Source organism: Diorhabda carinulata, chromosome 4, assembly GCF_026250575.1.
Source record: "Diorhabda carinulata isolate Delta chromosome 4, icDioCari1.1, whole genome shotgun sequence".
Lineage (NCBI taxonomy): Eukaryota > Metazoa > Arthropoda > Insecta > Coleoptera > Chrysomelidae > Diorhabda > Diorhabda carinulata.
This window is the reverse complement of record NC_079463.1, coordinates 24,031,105-24,051,516: the sequence shown is the minus strand read 5'-3', so window position 1 is coordinate 24,051,516 and position 20,412 is coordinate 24,031,105. Positions and strand designations below refer to the sequence as shown.

At 33.6% G+C, this 20,412-nt stretch overlaps 1 protein-coding gene and 1 non-coding gene across 2 annotated transcripts in view; both read right to left on the bottom strand.

Annotated features, from left to right (window-relative positions):
* Positions 1-13,984, bottom strand: part of LOC130892206 (uncharacterized) — a 36,322-nt gene extending 22,338 nt beyond the window's left edge. The window contains exons 1-2 of the mRNA XM_057797438.1: positions 13,826-13,984; positions 187-235 (exon numbers count right to left, since the gene is read on the bottom strand). Of these exons, the coding sequence (XP_057653421.1) occupies positions 187-235; positions 13,826-13,842 (66 nt within the window). The 5' untranslated portion in view covers positions 13,843-13,984. The remainder of the gene's footprint in view (positions 1-186; positions 236-13,825) is intronic.
* Trnat-ugu (transfer RNA threonine (anticodon UGU)) lies at positions 7,549-7,620 on the bottom strand. Its single transcript has one exon. It is a non-coding gene; the product is annotated as a tRNA-Thr (tRNA).
* Positions 13,985-20,412: the final 6,428 nt, after the last annotated feature.

The following is a 20,412-nucleotide window of genomic DNA, read 5'->3' as shown; positions in this document are numbered from 1 at the left end:
ATACATGTGTGTTAATAACACGAACAGCAGATCTTACGAAATAATGTTTGCTGATGACCATTAACAAATTATCCGGGATGCATTGTGTGTAATTTGACACTAAAATAGTTACCTACTAACAAATGTATGTATTGCTTTAATTCAATTGATCATGAATTTGTTTTCGTAAAAATATGTTTTACTTACGTTTTGGAGGCCATGAATCAGAAGACACAGTATTAATGCGTGACACCATCTGAAATAAATAAGTTAATATTAATAATATGAAACTTGGTTAAGTTGGGTTAGGTTGGTTGGTGCAAATTGAACACTTTCTAATTTAAATTTGTGAGAATATAATAATAATTCTCAAATGAATATCCACTGGCGGCTATTGAGCAGATATTATCAAGTTTTGAACCCAAAAATGAACACCAAGAATGTTAGCCACTAGGAGAGTTGTTTTTTTAGCCTCCAAAAAAGATTTTATTACCAAACGTTAAGATACAGCATACAATACAGCTTATTTCTCTACGTAATAATCTTGACGATTAAGGCATTTGTCATCTCTGAACAAGCTTTGCTATACCTTAATCATAAAATGTAACCCACCAAGTTTCCCCTCAGTTCAGGGAAAAGATAACTCGATGTTAGGTCGGGACTGCATGGTGGGCGTTCTGTCCAATTGAAATTTCTGACGGAATCGTTGGGGACTGGTATCGTCGTGTAGAAGAACAATTCCAGGAGTCAGCATGCCTCTTCGTTTATTTTGAATATATTTTCGTGTACGTTGCAAAGTTTCACTACACGAATCTGCATTATTCCAAACTGCATAAACTCCCCTAGCAGCACCCTTTTTTGTTCCAATAAACAGTTACATTAACCTTATGGTTGTTAAAGGTTCGTTTGCATTTTGTGAGTCCTGTTGGTCGATTCCAAAAACAATGTCCTTCACCATCAGTTCGACCAACTGATGAAACATGAAAAAATGAATAACGTTTCGTAATTCACATTTGGTGGGAAAATCGTCTACTATCGGATGATTTAGAAATGTTCCTGTTTTTGTTGTTGCTATAGCGAATTATGCAAAATTTCGAACTGATGTAATTTGTGTATTTTTTAATTTGGTACAACTTCTATCACAAATACAGAAATATCGACGCGAGAAATCGCCAGAAAGTTGTCGCGTCAGGTTATGTCTGGTGTTTACTGGAGGACATTTGTTAAGAGTAATATTTCTAAGTACGGTTGTAACTATTTTGCATTGTAGTAAGTACTGAAGACGTATTATTTAAAATACTGTATTTTTGTCATTAGTAATGTTTTATCAAGTCACTTGGTGTGAACAAATTTGCAGCCTTCCATTCTCAAAAAATTGTATTTCTGATTTGCTATGGAAGAAAAAATTTGAAATATGTCAGCGTTTCTTTAATTCTTCTTCCTCTTTTGGTGTCGTGTCAATCTTCAAGCGTTGTTCTACTTCCATAGTGAGACTTATGAGTAAACCAACCAGTTTCCGTGGTTAGTACTTCAGCATATAAGCAAGACGTGTCCAGCTAGCTGATTCCACAGAATTGCATTTCTCCAAATGTGTTCCGATAAATTGAATCTTTTTCCTTCTTCTATGGTCTCAGCTGTCCAGGTTTCTGGTCAACTCTGGATCGCTTATAAGTCGAACGGCGCTCTTCTACATTGAGTTCAGGGTATTCTTGGGAGCCAAGCTCCGAATGTGCGAACAATATTCCAAAGATGAACGAATCTGGGCCTTGTAGAAGAATAGAGTATGAAGCTATTTGATATTAAATAGGGCTCCTAGTTTTTCTGAGGCTGCATTGGCTAAATCGGCCTCGTGACCTGCCACGACATATTACTCCCAAGCCTCGATACACAACAAGCAAATTTGCGTTGATGGTGATGGTAATGTTTAGACAGGACCAAATCCTGGGCTGATGAGTGGCCACCTTCTTTGTAAAAACAGCACCCTGCTGCATTAAACTCAATCACATTGCTTCTACCTCACTCGAGTAGATCGTCGATGTACAGGGGAAAGAGTGTTGGTGACAAGATGTATACCTGGGGGACACCAGTGTTGATCTCAAACCTTTCTAAGGTGTGTTCATAGATAGCGACTTGGATGGATCGGTCTTTGAGAAAGCTTCTAAGCCAGACGATGAGTGTAATCGTTAAATCGTACGATCTTCATTTAATTAGACGGTTGTCATGCCGAACCCTGTCAAAAGCCTTCGATATGTCCATTGCGATTGTTCTGGATCCCCATATTTCTCTAATTTCTCTATAACTTCAGTCCATACGTTGTAGATATAGGATAGGAGGTCTCCGGTTGATCTCCGTCAGCAAAATAACTGTGGTTCCATCAATTGTAATAATAAACTAGTTGACTGGCAAGATCAGATTGTCATAGGGAAAATTTCGTTTTTCGCTATCCGGAATTGTATATATACAGTGGTAAAAATCTATTATAAAACTCTCAGAATGTTTTTTTTTATAGAAATAAATTGTTGGTAGCAACAACCTCTTCCCAATCTTCTTGATCACCTTGTTTAATTAATATAATAATTTCAGAAAACATTCTATCTAAACTGTCAACATTCACACTTCGGCAGTTATACGTCTTTTGATTCGACCATTTCCCACTTGAAAATCATTATATAACCGTTAATTCAAAAAAAAAAAAATCTTCTGTTATGGGATAATTATTGTTAACGTATTTATTAGCAGTGACATACAGAACTCCGTATAGAAATACTAACAGTATCTAGAAGTAAGTTCAGCGGAACATTTGGTGACGAATTAAAACTTGAGCGACAAGTACTGTTCTGAATAATGTACAAATTATTTGTACCGAGGACCGTAACGCTATCAGAAAGGTTTCCAGCACAAATTACACATTAATGCGTCTCCGCCTGCTGGATTTAGTGCGATTCCAATAATGGTTGATGGTAAATCGTTTTTAAATTATTGCAAAAACTCACCTGATTACCTTTAATAACACTTGACAATGATAAAGGGATGATGTGATGTCACACGACGTTTCAATGTTGTATATGAATTTGTACACCGAAGTGTAAAGAATTTATTATCTTTTGATGAATGTTGAGTATTTGGTTTTATTTTAATTCCAAGAATTTCTTCTCTAGCAAGGTGCAAATTCGAAAGGCCATGAAATTGATGGTCCTTTAACAGTTATTGGAAAATCATTTACAGGCAAACATTTATGTAAAAGTGTTAATGACATAGTGGAATCAGTTCGTAGTACAGACATCCACGATATACAGGGTGGGCCAGAAACTTCACCGGAGCGCAACTCATTCTGCATTAAACATTATTACAAAAATGGCGATTAGGCGTTTGTTTCGACGTGAGTTTGGATAACATGACATAAATTAGTGTCCGATGGAAGGTGTGATTCGATCGTGGGTCATAAACTTGGAAGCTACTGGATCGACTCTCAATCAGGAGCCTACGGGACGCCCAAGATCAACAAGAACAGAAGACACAATTCAACAAGTTAAAATTTGTGGTATCTAGAGCATCTTTGCGTCGCATTTTGTCGAAAGATCCCAAATTACACCTGTATAAAATTCAACATGTGCAGAAATTACAGTCAAGTGATTTAATTTTAAGACGCGCTTTCAGACAATATTCTGTTCTCCGACGAACCCCATTTTCACTTAAATGGACATGCGAATAGACAAAATTGCGTTACTGGGCTACAGCGATCCCACATGCAAAACCTCGAAAGCCTCTGCATTCGCCGAAAGTAACTATTTGGGCGGCGATATCAGCGCACGGAATTATCGGACCCTTTTTTTTTTCAAAATCAACGGGGGCAATCTGTCACTGTAAATTCTTAACGATTCATAGCCATGTTAAGGGATTTTTTCCTTCCGCAACTGCAACAATTTGAAGCCTATAATCGTACGACATGGTTTCAACAAGAGGGCGCGACATGTCATACTTCTAATGCCTCTTTGGCGGTCGTAAACCTAAGAAACTGATATCCTGCCGAGGCGACATTGCATGGCCGCCTAGAAGTCCGGACCTAACACCATCGGATTTTTTTATATGGGGATACCGGGAAAGTGGAGTCTACTCCAATAACCCAGCTACGCTTAATAAGTTGAGGACATCCGAGAAGAAATAGCAGCTATCCCCCGATCAATGTGCCAGAGAATTTTTACCAATTTGAGATCTAGATTCGAGGAATGTTTGTAACGCGATGGTGCACATCTGGATGATGTTATTTTTAAGAAATTAATTTTCCAGATGTATATTTCAAATAACATAAACAAATATATGTGGATTATATTAAGTTTTTTTATTATTTTTCTAAATTCGCGAAACTTTCTGGCTCACCCTATATATTACAGAAGAGAAATGTGAGGAGTTTCAAACATCACGTAAAACCAGGGAAGCCAAAATTTAAAATAAAAAATCATTTAAACGAAAAACTTCGAAGGAAAGTACAATGCACGCTTCTTTAGAAGTATCCGACAGTAGACAAAGTTGTTATCACGGTCGAGATCAGAAGTATTACCCTGAATTGAGTATATTACCCTGAAGAGATTGTCGTTAAAAAAAGCATTCCAGAAAGTCTTATTTTAATAAAACGAAATGATATTTGTATTACGGAAAAAAATTATCTAAGGATTATCTGAGAAACCAAAGAAATTCATAAATTCGCAGCTTGTAATTAGTTTTTTATCTTTCAAGATTTGCTGATCCTTTTAAAGGAATATCTTTCCAAACAACAAGGTGTCTAAGTAATGGAGAGATCTAAGAACTAAGCACTACGTTTACCAGAATTCACTTAATTAGAAGAAGAGAATCTTGAATTGAACAAAATTCGCTTGTCTCGATTTGGTGGAGTTTTGGGTAGCCGATCAAAATGAATTTTTGAAATCTGAAAGTTGTTCGTTCTGTATTCATTTACGTACCGAAAGTTGCGTTTTTAGTGTTCTATGTAGTGAAAGTGACAGTTCCGTACTGCAAAACACTTTCGGGACGCTCTGGAGTAGACAACTTTAACTTCCTTAAATGTGACTCTAGCCACTTCAATGTTAACAGTTGACAGTTCGATGACACAAACACATCTATAAATTGAATCGAAATCACAAACGCCTCTACAGAGATTCCATCAACATCTAGTAGAGATATACATATTCCATCTGCATCCAATACAATAAATAATAATAATTGTCCTGGAGGTACAATCAACATTACTGTTTGCAAATAATTAATAAATTTATATTGACATCACAAATATCATTAAGTACATTATATTGTTCAATAAATATATATAATTCTCTATTATTTATTTTCTTTCCTCGGTGTAATTGAAAAAATTTTGGATCTTATGCGTCGTCTAAAAAATTTTGTGTACGCCTCGGCTGAAATACTACTTTGTCGGACGAGTCTGAAAATTGGGAGACGAGCGATGCGAGGCGAGCAACAGACGAGTAGCACTTTCAGTCCTTGGCATACAAAGAACTTTTATTTAGATGAAACATATATGATAAATTTTGACAAGATGAAACTGTTACAAGTTGAAGACAAGCTTTTTCAAATAATTCATCCAACAGGAAAAGAGCGCTTACTGATAACGGTACACATTTTATTGACTTTTTAATCCTACTCGTTCCAGTGACTACCATGAGGACATGAATGCTGATGTTTCTAAAAACTAATTCGAACAAATGAAAGATCTTCGTCGTCATAACTGTGTAATAGTTATGGATAATGCAAGTTGCCATTCAAGACTTTTTGAAAAATTGCCTACAATCAAGTGGTTGTTAAAAGATTTGATTCAAAGAATATACATTTCGTTTTTTGTGAAAAAAGTACTGTATTATTAGTATTCCCTTCATAGAAATGAAATTGATAAAATTGCTCAAAATCGTTGAATGAACGGTGGTTAGATCTCTGCGATATTATTGGGAACTAAACCCGATTGAACTGGTGTGGGCACAAATAAAAAAGAAGAAGAACCCTGAAAATGAAGAAGAAGAGAAAATGTGGAGGTTTGACAATACTACTCATGAAATATCTAGCCACTTATTGTGATTATTAGTTACACCAGTTCATCTCCTTATTTCGATTCTTATTTGGATTTTTAAAAAGTAGCTATGCTTATACTGGAGAGATTTTATATTAAAATCGTTGTTGATGAACGTAAGGTTGTTATAAATCAAAGTTTAAACCGTTATAGTTCTTCCAATATCAATTCCAGATTATAAAAACCCTTGCCGACAATTTTGTTTGATCTAACATAGGCGTAGATACTTCATTTTATAAATTTATTATTTTTATGAATACTCTCAAAAATATGTATAATATATACGAGGAAATATTCATTGAAAGCCAATCAAATCGTTATAAATTAGACTGCATTATACGCCATTATTTAGACAGATGCACTTAATTGTAGTAGAACTTGGAGCTTAGAAAAAAATCATTAATATACATCGTTAACTTGCTACAACTGAATATTAAATTATAAAACGTAAATAGATGAGTAAAATGTACCTGTCTGTACGGGAGTTTGGTTTAAACAGGGTACCAGACGTGAAATGAACCCTTTTTGTACCCCTTTCGTTTTTTTTTCAGGAAAACGAAATTTCAAAGCAAAAACTATAAAGGAAGATAAATTCTTTGAAATAAAACAAAAAAAAACATTTCAATTCCAAAGTATCTTTATAAATAATATATAAATCTTTTTAGAACATTAGAACAGCAATTTTTACGTGTCTAAACTATAAATTGTCCTAGGTATAAAATTTTTGCTTTGTCAAATTAAGTTTTTCTTTACATGTTTGTCGGCAACCCCTTTCGTGACTACGCGATAAATGGAAAATTCTTATTATAGTTGCATTATCAGATTGCTGAATATTTTATTTTTTCAAACATTCGAATATATTTGAAATAACTTGATGCGTTCGTATAACTGAATCTTTATTATTAAATTCATACCTACACTATGCAGTTTCATTGTCTTCATTCGCCCATAGTCTAAAGAACGTCTTATTTTTATTTATTTAAAGAAATTTATGTTGAATAAATCCCACCAAGTCACGCCACTGCTTATCGTTGACTGTTTGGCAGGAATATTTCGAAGAAATTGCTTACATACGCCTTCCGACAGCTTCGGCTAATATAAATGTATTTAAGTTTACGATTCGATGTTTTCATTGGTAAACAATGGAGATGATCAGTGCACGTGGCTTCACGGTTTGTTAAATGTCTACCGTTTTTGTATGGGAAGTAAACATTATTTTTCATTTGTTAATTTTACAATTAATATTGTATGTATTTGAATATATATACATATAGATTCAATTATACATTTGAATAAAACTTTCTGAACGTTTGTAACTGTATTTGAAGCTACAAATTGTTCACATTATTTAGTATATAAACTCCACATTTTTTGGTTTCTTTATGTTGCCGTGGCAATACTAAAACACCTTTTGGCAAAAATTGAATAAGCAGATTATGTGGTCAATAAAAAATTAAAGACATCTACAAAGTGAAAAAAGAGACCACGTGTTTTGCCTCCTGTGAGGATTGAACTCACGACCCCTGGTTTACAAGACCAGTGCTCTGCCACTGAGCTAAAGAGGCTTGATGAGATTATAATATTTTTACATATAAATTATCTCATTAAGATTCAAAAGATTTAGTGATAATAATTGAAATATTTTGATTAAATGTTTATAAAAAAGATTATTACATATTTATATTAATTCTTAGAACGGTATTTTTTGGCACTTTTTCTCTTCCTTAACAATTTTAAATTATTTTTAGAAGGCACTAGCCTTTTTTTATATTCATATAGAATAGAAGCTAATTTTTATTAATTATATGAAAGCCCTATAGACCCCAAGAGCCTGTGATCAGGTGGTCATTTCAAGACCCACGAAACTTTCTACAGTAAATCCTCTATATCTACTGAAAATGAAAAGACACTTCTGGCAGCTCTGTGTGGCCGGGGTAGATACCCTAAACTTTTAAGGAAGGTAAGAAATAAGATTTATTTTAGTTAAAGTGTCAGTCAAAAAATGTTAGGAATTTTCTTTCGACAATTGAATTTTTCACAAAGCATTAACATTTCTCCTAATTATTGACGGAATAAAGAAAATAAATAAACAATTAATAATATACAACGAAATTCCATTACCAACAGTCTGCCAGAGCGAAAAACGTGTCCGTGCGAGTGCAAGTAAGACAGTAATATGGAAATCTGCGGGTTAGAGTGAGAGCGCTTATAGGGCATCTGTGGACTCCATTAGACGTAGATTTAAAATGTTGATCACTTTTGAAAGATTTTTCTGTACCTTTGACGCAGATATTCTCTAGGTAATTGTCAAGGATACTGAAAATATTAAGAATATTGAAAATATTAAAACGCTGTTACCTGTACCCGTGACGTACTTTTATATTTCTTAAGTAGGCTTGATTAAATGCTTGAGCAAATTGATTGTATCAAGCGTTGCATTATTTTTGAGCTTCTATCAAAATTTCAAACTAATCCCTGAAAGTCTTTAAAATCGCGAAGTGATTTGCTTGCTTCACTGTTCTATCTTGAGACCTTCTAAATTTCGCTTGGCTGGGTGCAGCGTTTGACTTTGTCTTGGGCTCATTAGATTTTGGATAAAGCAAATATTGCGTCTTTCGCTAATCCTAAACAAGCTGCTTCAACACAATCCTTCTTTTATCTAAAGACAATGCAGTAAACTTTTCACAATCAGTAACAAAATAACTGCCTTTACAATAGATACAACTGTCTTTAATGCACAGTGGCGCTTCGACTAGCACGAGGATCTTATTACCTCCTAGAATTCCACCGGATCTTTCTCCAGATTCTACCTCAGTTTTCAAAAATACCATGATTGCGTCTATTTGTATCTTCATTGGAAGAGTTCAGTGTCCTTGCGCAGGATACAAAATACAGGACGCAATAAAAGGACACAACAATGTTAAGTGTTTCCAGTGCTCTAACTTAGACGGTTATACAACTCACACAGCTTCATGTTTTATTCACCACTAACTGTAACATTGTATTTAATCAATAATTCTGAGCTACCATTACGATTCGTTAAAGCAGCTAAAGCCTTAGGGTAATTTGTACCTATTGGCGGGAAACTGTCAACAAGTTTCCTTTCTCTGGATCCACTGACTTAAATCAAGTATTGAAACTCGTCTTCCTCTTTATCTTGGTCTGTACTATAAAACTATGATCAAAATGCAATCTACTGGAAACTACCATCGTCAGGGGCTTAACTGGAACTTAGGCAAGTTGATTCTAGTCCTCCACTAGAAACAACAGTCGGTCCAGGTTGCATAAAGGACTCAACTCGATAGTTGAGAGTGTGATATTTCAGTTACCATTCATCATAGCTCTCCATGTTATCTGTTATTTCTGAAAACACGTGAGTCATATAGGCAATTAGCCATCGATTTAACAAAAAGAGGAACCAATAAAACTAATACCTTCTCTTATTGAAATCACTTTATAAATGACACCTTGTGCGCGTGCGTACCTGTCAAATATGCCACAATTAAAATTCAGTTTATTAAAATCGCCGTTTCGATAATTCCTTATTTTCTATCACAGTAATAATGACCCTTTGGGTGGATGACACTAAATATAGAAAAATTAAAAGTTTATGAATGAATAAAATATATCGCTGCTGGTATATTTATTCATTGTCAACAGGAATCTTTCATCTTGTAAATACGTTTAATGATTACTTCATCAGTCATTGGTGCTACTTGACCGTTATACCACAATCATTCGAATTTATTCGATTGGTTCAGTTGATATCGATATTATTTCCGGTCATGTGAAACGCGGTTTGGTTCAACAGCATCTTGCAAATCATTTGTCTGTTAAAAAGAATAATCTAGTGGGTATTAGAGTAATTATTTGATTAAGTATATATATATATATATATTTGTTTATATTAATATCTAGTTTATATAAAACAGGTTTGGAGAAAGGTGTAAGTTCACTGAAAAAATATATACGAGGTCTGGATATTACGTAACGAGACTGCGCACCTTGAGGCGCCCTAGACGGGTAAACAACGAATAGTGCCTTGGGTATCTAAATATCTAGTCTATACACGTCTCAAAACATGTTTCCGTCACTATTATAGTATTTGTGCAATAGCGGTTTGAAACGAACGTGTTTTTTTCTCGTAAAACCGTGTGTGACAATCTCAAATTTCTCATTAAATTGAAAAAAATCTCCGACTGAGTGATATAAATTGTTGCAAGAGACCTGTGGGGACAATTCTCTATCTCGTGCGCGTGTTTTCGAGTGGTGTAAGCGCCTTAGTGAATGCCGAGAGAGCACTGAAGATGACCAGCGCCCAGGTCGCCAAGTGACTGTTTCAACTCCGGAAATAGTGACCAAAATCAACCAAATTGTGGGTGCAGATCGTGGAATAAGCATCCGGATTATTGCCGAGGTTGTAAACGCTGATACAGAAACGATAAGAAAAAGTTTACACGAGGAATTACACATGACAAAAGTCTGTGCGAAGTTGGTGCCAAAAAATCTGACTCCTGACCAAAAGCTCTTGCGTCAACGGATCTGCTCAGATTTTTTTGAAAGTTTATATAAATATCTACTTTGAAACGGACCCGATTTGAGTCGATGGAAGCGGTAAAACAAAAACTTCCAGCACTGCTTTGATCAATAGAAAGTCTCGTTATTTAATACCCAGAGCTCGTAGATCTTGCTCAGTTAAGGTTTTCCTCAACAGCATTCGCTTTAATATATTAGCAGACACATGACATAAATTTTTATATTTGCCTCTATAAAAGAGGACTTTTTACAAGGTTAGTATAGAATAATTTGAATCATAACTATTTTCTGGTAAAATTGTTCGTGCAAAATCCATATTTAATCGAATAATGTTCAATTTAAAACCAGATAATCTTGGTAAAATACGATATTGTATAATAATAAAAAGCGTGAAATAATAATAAATCCAATGCTGCTATATATACTTTTGTTTTTCATCAAATATTTATTTTCCTTGCGATTGGGAATCAACTAAGAGGTTATTAAACTGAACTTACTGTCTAGTACAAAGGATTCAACTCCCATGAACGTTAAGTCCAATGAATCGAAGCTTCTTTACCGTTACCATCCATCGATTCAGCTAATGTTTGGTCAACCAATTACGACTCCATCACATCAAGGTGCAAAGAAGCTCCATCATGCATGAAAAAGCTCTTAGCGTTAAATTTCGATTAAATTATTTTCGAAGTACACATCTTATCATTCATATTTCCAACCTGATCACTGAATACGAAGGTTAATGTTAAATGAAAGTGATAGGACACAGTATTTGAAAGATATTTTGTTTAATCAGAATACCTCTACTTGTCGCACAAGATATGACTTAAATGACTAGACACTGATAGAATCTCGTGTGAATTTGATGTTTTTTAGCTTCACTTGTATGTAGGTTTGCTTAAAAATAACTTATTGGCCTCATTTTGACTTAATTTGAACGATTTAATTCAAACTTTGCACACTTGTTAAAGTCTGACCACAATGCAATAATCAACACATTTCTATATTTTGGAGACGAGTTTGAAATACAAAATTTAACTAAATAGTGATAAATAAAATACAGTTCGAAAACACCAAATTCATTATACTAGAATGTCAAAAATAAATTTTAGTTTAAAAAAAAAACTAAAAAATATACAACACAACACTAGAACCAAATCTATTGTGTATTTTATTGGTAACGCCTCAAAAGTTAACGAAAAATATCAATTTTTACCATTCACGTCTAGAATCGAATCAATAATCTTTCCATTATTTTCGTCACCCTTAGAAATTAGCTGAATTGTGTAAACTATCACGCAAATGTGTTAATTCTCTGTAATTAATTTGATATATTTGCGTTGAATATACACCTAAAAGTGAAAAAATGCTATTGCACCTTTAATTAAGAAGTGCTATCGTGGATATTTCATCCTGGATATTCGTAACCAGGATAAACTTATATTGGGTGCCGCAGATCTGCTGTATCTCATGTCACAGAAATTTAACCAATTGGTTTAATGGATAATTTTCAGCAATATTGATTTGTTTTCTAAAGAAAATGAATTTTGTAATGACATTGATGAGGGCTTGATGTTAGAACTGGGTTATGAACATAGAAGAATTGAGACACTTCATTGATTCCTCAAAGTCAAGTCTAAAGGCTGTACTGCTCCATAACGCGGAGAAATTTCCATCACTACTTTAGCTTACTTATTTTAAAAAAACATACATCATAAAACTAATGTTGGAAAAGATAGAATACAACAAATCCCAATGTTTAATCTGTGCAAATTTTGAGGTTGCTGCTTTGATCTGGCTATTGATTACGTTCATGGGCAAAAAAATGTGGAAAATGAACCTTCAGTTAACCCCAAAAAGATAATATCATCACCTTTGTAAATAAAATTAAGTCTAATCAAAAATTTTGTAAAAGCCACGGACAAAGATGGAATTTGTTTCTAATTTTTGTACTGTTGGAAGTTTTACATATTTTATTTATCATCTTACATCAATGTATTTGGGGGGACTACGATTTCCGTACTTATTTTGGCTTAATTAGGCCAAAATAAAACGAAAATGAAGAATGAAATTTTTTGATATCTCGCTTCGTTTTCGAGATATCGATATTTATAGTTATAATCAAACGTTAGCTCAAAATTCGCTTTATTGAACAGATGGCGTTCAATACTTCGTTTCAAATGAATATTGTATCACTTCAAATTCAATATGAATCTTGTAATTCAATAAACAAAAAAACAGATTTTTATAGCAAAATGATCAATTTTTGATAACTTTTCATCACTGTCGGTTGTTTTTCATAATTTATAAAATAAAAAAAATATTTAATGATAGTTTGAAGATTTAATTGGTAATTTAATATAAAAATATCATCTTTCGAGCAAAAGTACGTTCTGAATGCTTTCAAAAGTTATTTATTTTCGTTTGTTCTATAATTGAAAAGCCAGACTACCGTAGTATTTCACTATTATCCTGAAAAAGTTCTCTAACAATTATTTTTGCATCATTTATACTATTTTTAACGACAAAATTAACCGAATAAGAAAAATGACTGTAAAAAATCAATCGTTCCAAATCTACCCGATGCGAATTATCTGCCCCCTATCTCCCCTCTCCAAACTCACCCGTTCCTCACGACCTGTGGGCAGACCAAAGTGCAGGGTCCAGGGGGTTAAGCCCCCCATTAGAAAAAAAAAATAATAATAAAATAAAACTAAAATAATCCCCACGCGAAGAAATTTTTTTTAGACAACTTTGGCTGTAAAACATTCACTTTTTCCACTCAATGTGCACCACGAGAATTTTCGACTTATTTTGAGTCGATTTACAAAGTGGCATAGTCAAATCTAGGAAATCGTACTCGTACCATGTATTTGTTATCGTTATTTATTGTATTTTTATACATTATATTAATCTTTTTTTATGTGTATTTATTTGGTTATTTGGGTAGTTGTTTCATAGTTCTTTACAAGGTCTTGTCTATAAATTACAAACGATTTTTTGACAACAAAGCATTGTCTTGTTGTTTTTCTTAAATGTTATTTAAACGAACTTTCCTTTCCGATCCAACTTTCAGCGTTACAGATGAAGGGTTGGTGTAATTGACTACAAAATATCCTTTGGAAGTAAGTATGACATGGCTCTTTAAATTCTCTGTAGCGACCATAATACGGTAAGTTTCCAAATTGTTATAATGTTTTTCGGAAAGTTCAGTAATAATTAAACTAAAGAGCTCACCTCGGTATATTATCCATTTCTTCAGCTATTAATCAATTACGAAAGATACTTAACATATCCTCTTGCTGTATATCCGATTGCACCACCTTTATTTTCACGCAACGGAAAGATGCAAAAAACGATAAACCGAAATTGAAGGTTGAAAAAAATAATTGAACTGAACACTCGAAAATACAAAATCGGTAGTTTTCTAAGCGCGCGGTTAATAGCACATTTTTCACCGTTTCGCGGATTGTCAACTGTAACACCAACGTCACTGTACTTTGAAAAATTATTCTATTTGTTACGTTTTTTTTTCGCCGGTCTGCTTAAGAAGTGATACGGTCAGGAGAGCAGGTAGCAATGTTAATTTAAAATTTCAATGTTGTAAATATTGTTACCCCACCACCCTATTTCTCTCTCTTCTTCAGTTGAACAAGTTTTTGTCCGATTGTAATCGATGGAAAATTGAGGTTTTGCAATATTTTATTGCGGTATATATTCCAATTTCGTTAATATTTTCTGCTTCCGAAAAGACATAAAGTAGGAAAATACTAATTGTCGATGAAGACAAACCGGTCAAGGTACTGCTATATTTAAATTCGATGCCGCAAAGCTCGTGAAATGATTAATATCGAATCTCTAATTTTAAAATGCCCAGCTTACCAAACTAAAAATGAAATTAGTAAGCTACGTTATCCGTACATAAAAACATTCAAATACAAGCGGGATCAATCATAATATTCTATTATAAATGAAACTTTTGGTTGTGTTTAGTAATTCTTAGATATTTTATATCATGTAATTACAAAAAATTTGTGGTATAATTACAAGTTATTTAAAATAATGTAGTTTGAATACTAATTATCGTTTTACACCTCTTAACTTTGTTAAGATTATATTTATTAATCATTTACATTACGTTTAGTATTTTTTCCATGACCCTATAAGTAGCCTGGCCATACGTCCTGTTTTGAACGGGACAGTCCCGTTATTTTAGGCTTTTCGTGTCGTCCCGTCGGTTTAAGTTTAAGTTTAAGCCGTTATTTTACCAGTAATACAAAAATTTCAATTATCAAGTTTCATAGAATAAGTAAAAACTTACTAATTTTCTATAACACATTCGTAGAAGATTTAGAATGACTTCTAGAATTTTAATAATGAAATTAATCCTCATGTAGATTTAGAAAAAATGTTTGTTGGTGTACAGAGTGAGTTTTATGTATTGAACGCCTCAATTATCTCGGAAACGTAACTGGTGCAGTAAAATATTTATCCAAATTATGGCGCAGAAAAACTACAACAACTGAAGACAAATCTTTGAATATTTGTGTCATGTTAGAAGTAGATCCAAATTTTTGAAGTAAAAAAATTAGGAATTTTAGAAAACAAACAGTAAAGACGATTGCAGCAGATGCTCAAAATGTCCATTTACTTCAATACAACAAGCCATACGATTTTTAAACCTTTGCAATATATTTTGCAACATAACTCAATTATTCTTATCTCTGGGGTCATCCTATCTTTTAATTCCTGAATATTGGCAGATTTTGTTTTATAAACGTTGATTTTCAAGTGACTCCACAGAAAATAATCTAAAGGATTCATATCGGGTGATCGCGGGGGCCATTCGATAAAACCACGCCTTCCAATTCATCTTCTGGGAAACACATTATTTAGGTATTGCCTCACTACACAAACTTAGTGAGGTAGGGCACCATCTTGTTGTAGGCAAACATTGTCTTTTGTGGATCGTCTTCTAACAGGACACAAACATCTGAAGATTTGTTATCAGTTGATGCAGTTTTTCTGCGCACTGATTTGAACTGAATCCGTTTCGTTAAACTTTTTGACTAATTTAATGACAATATGTTATTTCGGTTAGGATATAAATTATTAAAGGTATCACACGTTTCTTGTTGACTTCTACGCCTATCACCTAAAATCTTTAAAATACCATTTTCTTTTTTTTTCAGATAAACGGTTCATTGTGTATAATGTGCCGATTGCTCATACGCTGAGTCGCTACAGATCGAAACGGCAAGTTCCATTTTGATGGTCTGAGTGAATTTCGATCATTCTTGTGATGAATTTTACGAAATGCATAAAAAACAAAAGTGCATTGAGAAAAATAAGCAGTTCCCAGAAGTACTTTTGTAACAAAGGAAAAGAAACTACACAACAATTAGGACATTCAAGAGAAAAAGTTGATTGAACTGTCGAAAATGTTGATTGAACTGTCACTGGTATACATGTTGATAGAATAGACTATATAATAGAGTCTAAGTGAATATTCTTTATTTTAGGAAAAAATTTTTTTAAAAGGATGTTTTGAAGTTTTTTAAATACCCTATTTTGTATATTATTTCAATAATTTCATAAACATAATGAATGTTGTGCATAAACATGCTCAACACATAAAACATTTTTATTTAGTTTTGGGTTAGGCCAGTGTTAAACATCCTAAAGATATTTTACACTTTTTGATGTTTTGAAGGCCAGCCTACCTACAAGTCTATATTCGTTCGATCTAGTAGCCAGAGAAGCTGGCGAAAAACATAAAATAATCCAATGGGGCTAAATTTGGCGAACAGTGTGCATGAGGTAGCAAATCAAACTTTAATTAATTAATGTTGGCCATTGCAATAACGGATGTGTGAGCTAGTGTATTGTCTTGTTGAAACAACACTTTGTTCTTAGCTAAATGCAAACGTTTTTACTTGATTTCTTCGCTTAAACACTACAATAAGTTTAGATAATACTCATCGTTGATAGTTTCTCCTTTTTTAAGATGGAAATTATCCCACGAGTATCTCAAAAAACAGGCGCCGACGCTTTCATATTGGTTGAGCTAAGGTCTCTCAAATATAAGTACCACATAACGATGACCAATTTTTCCCATGTTTACAATTTCACTATTAATGGCTGCTAAACAAATATTAGACATCGTGGAGTCTTCTATGGTTATTTCTAGATCATCTCTTACTCTGATTTCTATTATTCTCGTATATATCTTGCTAACTGTACTTAGTAATGGATTCCTCTATAATTGTTATAGTTTTTTGTGTCTCTTTTCCTGTATATTAATGTAATTATACCCACTTACTAATCTCTTGGAGCTTCTACTGTGATATATTTTGTTCAGTATCGCTTTTAGTGTCTCTATTATTTTTCTTTCTACCGCTTTTATCATGTCCATCGGTATTTGCTCTATTCCTGACGCTTTCTCCAATTTGAGTTTCTGTATTGTTCTTTGTATTTTTTTTGATCTTATTTCAACTTATGTTCTTGGGTTTATGTTAATCCTACTTATCCTGTGGTCTCTTTGTTTTTTTGTCTCGTTTATATCCTTTTCTTTTAAAAGATCTCTAAAATATTATCCCCATCTTTCCATGATAATATCTTCGTTTGTCGTTGTATCTCCTTTTGTATCTTTTATGTTGATGAGTGATGTCTCATTATGATACCTTGGTTTTCTGATGTTTTAATGGAATCAAATAATAGTTCTTGTTGGCGTTAGTCATCTTATTTCCAAATTTTTGTCATTACTTCTGTTTTTGTTCTTCAACCAATCTCTTAACTTCTAACCTTTCTTAATATTTATCGTAACCCGATTTGGATGTAAGGTATTTTCTCCATTAGTTTTTAATTGCATCTTTTATAGTCTCTGATCACCAACTCAATTTTTGCACCTACTGCAATGCAAAATTAGGAAATTGCATTTAGCAAATGCTAAAATTAGGTGCTTTTTAGGTGCTAATTAGGTGCCAAGTTCAAAAATTAGGTGCTCTGTAATTTTCACAGTAAAGGAATAACCAAAGTTGAAAATAATTATAATACTTTGATTGTAAAGGTAATAAAATATCGTGATTATTGGGTGCTGAAGAGTCGGTATCGTTAAAGTACCCGAATAGTGGATAAACGAGTTAATTTCCGTGATATAACGAATCTAAAAATCTCTAAAATTAAAATCTTACTTAGCCCCGGCCAAGCTATAGTCAGCTAAGCCTGGCTGAACTCTGGGTAACCCGACCTTGGCAGAACTCTGAATAACTATATAAAGTTTTGATCTAATATCTTATGCATAATAGATATCGTAACATTAAAAATGATCATTCTTTTATGCATAAAAGACAATAAATAATAGAATTTATTAAGCAACCAGCCTGGCCAAGGGTTGTAGATAAGTTCTTGGGTTTATCTAGGCAATCAGGTCTGGTCCAGGCTTGCAAACCAGTCCCACTAAGTCTAGGCCAATAATGGCTTCCAAGCTAGTGCCAAAGCTGTACGTATTTGGCCCAAGTCTGGGCCTATTCTGGGCCCATCGTAAAATCCTATATGCTTTAATAGTAAAAAGAAAACATTGCAATATAGCCAAATTTATGGGTGATAAAAGCCATAGAGCAGCCATGAGTTATGCAATACGTCCAGGGGATGATTTTTTATCTTCGAAATATCATTTCTTCAGTGTTTGGGGACATTAAAACCACCATACTTGATGTGTACTAAGTCCTAGAAGGATTTGAAAACTGACATAAAATTAAGTGCTAATCAGGTACTCACTAAATAATCAGGAGATAGTCAAGAAATCTCATTCCTAATGATATTTCTTCCTAGCATCTCATTTTCCGAACACCATAACTTTGAGTATTACAGAGCACCTAACTTTTGAACTTTGCACCTAAAACGCACCTAATTCTGGCATTTTCTAAATGCAATTTCTCAACTTTGCGTTTTTGGCGAAACGGAGCTTCTGAAAGCCTGTGCATAGATATGTTTAGATACGTTTGTTTACTTGCGCTACGGTGTTGTCCCTTCTTCTGCTCCATGACTGTGTTGCATGTTTTTTTTATTAATATTGAGTTCGGTTGCTTCGAAGTTTTTACCCATTATTCATCCAAATTTACTCTGATTAATATTGTGTATTTGGTAATACCTTCTCTAATTAATTTTTCATTTTTATGTGACGTCTTAATTCAAATAAGTTTTGCTCAACCAAACATGAATAATGATGGCCCACGTGAAAGATATTCTACGAGAATATTGTTATCGCTTCCAGTAACTTCCTTTTTTACATCACCTGATGTCCTTAACACACTTCAAGTGTGTTTATCTACATCTCTAGTTTATTGTTATTATTAATGTTTTGGTACAATGGATCTAACGCATGCCATCAAAATCAGTTCATTTATAATTGCATATAGTACGAGCGTCTTGTGTACGAGGGTACGAGGTATAGTTTGTTTAATTTTTTCGTTTATTTATAAATTAGGAAACATACAACTTTTTAACGTTTAATGTTTTTAATTCAATTTTGTTTTTAATTGTAGCTTGATTCCTCGAAAATAGTATTACCTACCTTAGTTGCATTGTTCTTTATTACATACAAGGGTGAACAAAAATAATGAAAATAAAGCTTTTATTGAGAACATCTTGTGATGTGAACGTTGACAGACAAGAATGTTTGAGTAGATCTTAATTTTAAAAGAATTTACAATATTTTATATGGTACCATCCGTTTTTGATACGATAGTTTTTCAGCATCTGTTTTCATAGCCATGTTTTCCAGTATTCATATTGACATTTCAAAAATGAGTAGTATGCATACTACGAAGTAAATAATTAAAAGCATGTGGATCGTTGGAGACAAACTTCGCTAGAAGTTCAAGGTCGAAAATGATATATCGCGGCTAGGGATGACCTGTGTTACAAATTTAAAAAACAGACCCACAACACTGCTACAGATCGAAGAATTTGAACAAATAGAACAAAATAGAGTAATATCCAATGCTGCAGCAATGGTTTTGACTGACCTGAATAATTATCTCCAGGCCTCACTACACTCGGAATAATGCCTAGTGAACAAACGTTCTGTTCACAGATAAGACTCAATTGATAGAGGAAAAAGACTACATCGAAGAGAGAGCGCACAGAGCGTTCCCTTTTCTGGTGAAGGGCAAGTAATGACTTGGAGTGCAGGTACTAAGTACGAACCGATTTAGTGATTATTGATAGTGCGTTGAATGGGCATGGATACATTGAAGACATTCTGTAGAAGCTTCCGTTCTTTTCATCGGAATCTCTTTGCTCCTACTCGTTGACATGAAACCAGTGAATTGCCCACCTTGTTTTTCCATCTTCAATCCATTTGAGAATGTTTGGAATAAGCTACACAATTTCTACAGTGGAAAATTGCAATGGACAGCTGCCTAAGCGATATTTCGAATTATCGGCCTGTATATATTACCGATTATGTTATTGTGAGCATTTGACTAAGAGGACGTGAAGATCCTGAGCCGATTCGAAAATTATATTATAATTTCATTATATCAAAACTCTCAATATTCATTCCATTTTCATATAAAAGACATCAAAATGACTAAAAAAAGTGTTCTGAATCAAAGATTACTTTCTATTATTTAAAAAAAATGAGGTAACTGAGGACGACATTTGGATAATTATGCTTCTGAGAAATTTAAACAGTGCAGTTCAAGATTTACAAACTTCGGTGAAATTTTGCCCGTTTCCTGGATTGACCAGTTTATTAATGTATGGGCTTTCCGCTACAACCTCTTTTGAATTAACATTATACAAAAACATTTCTAGTA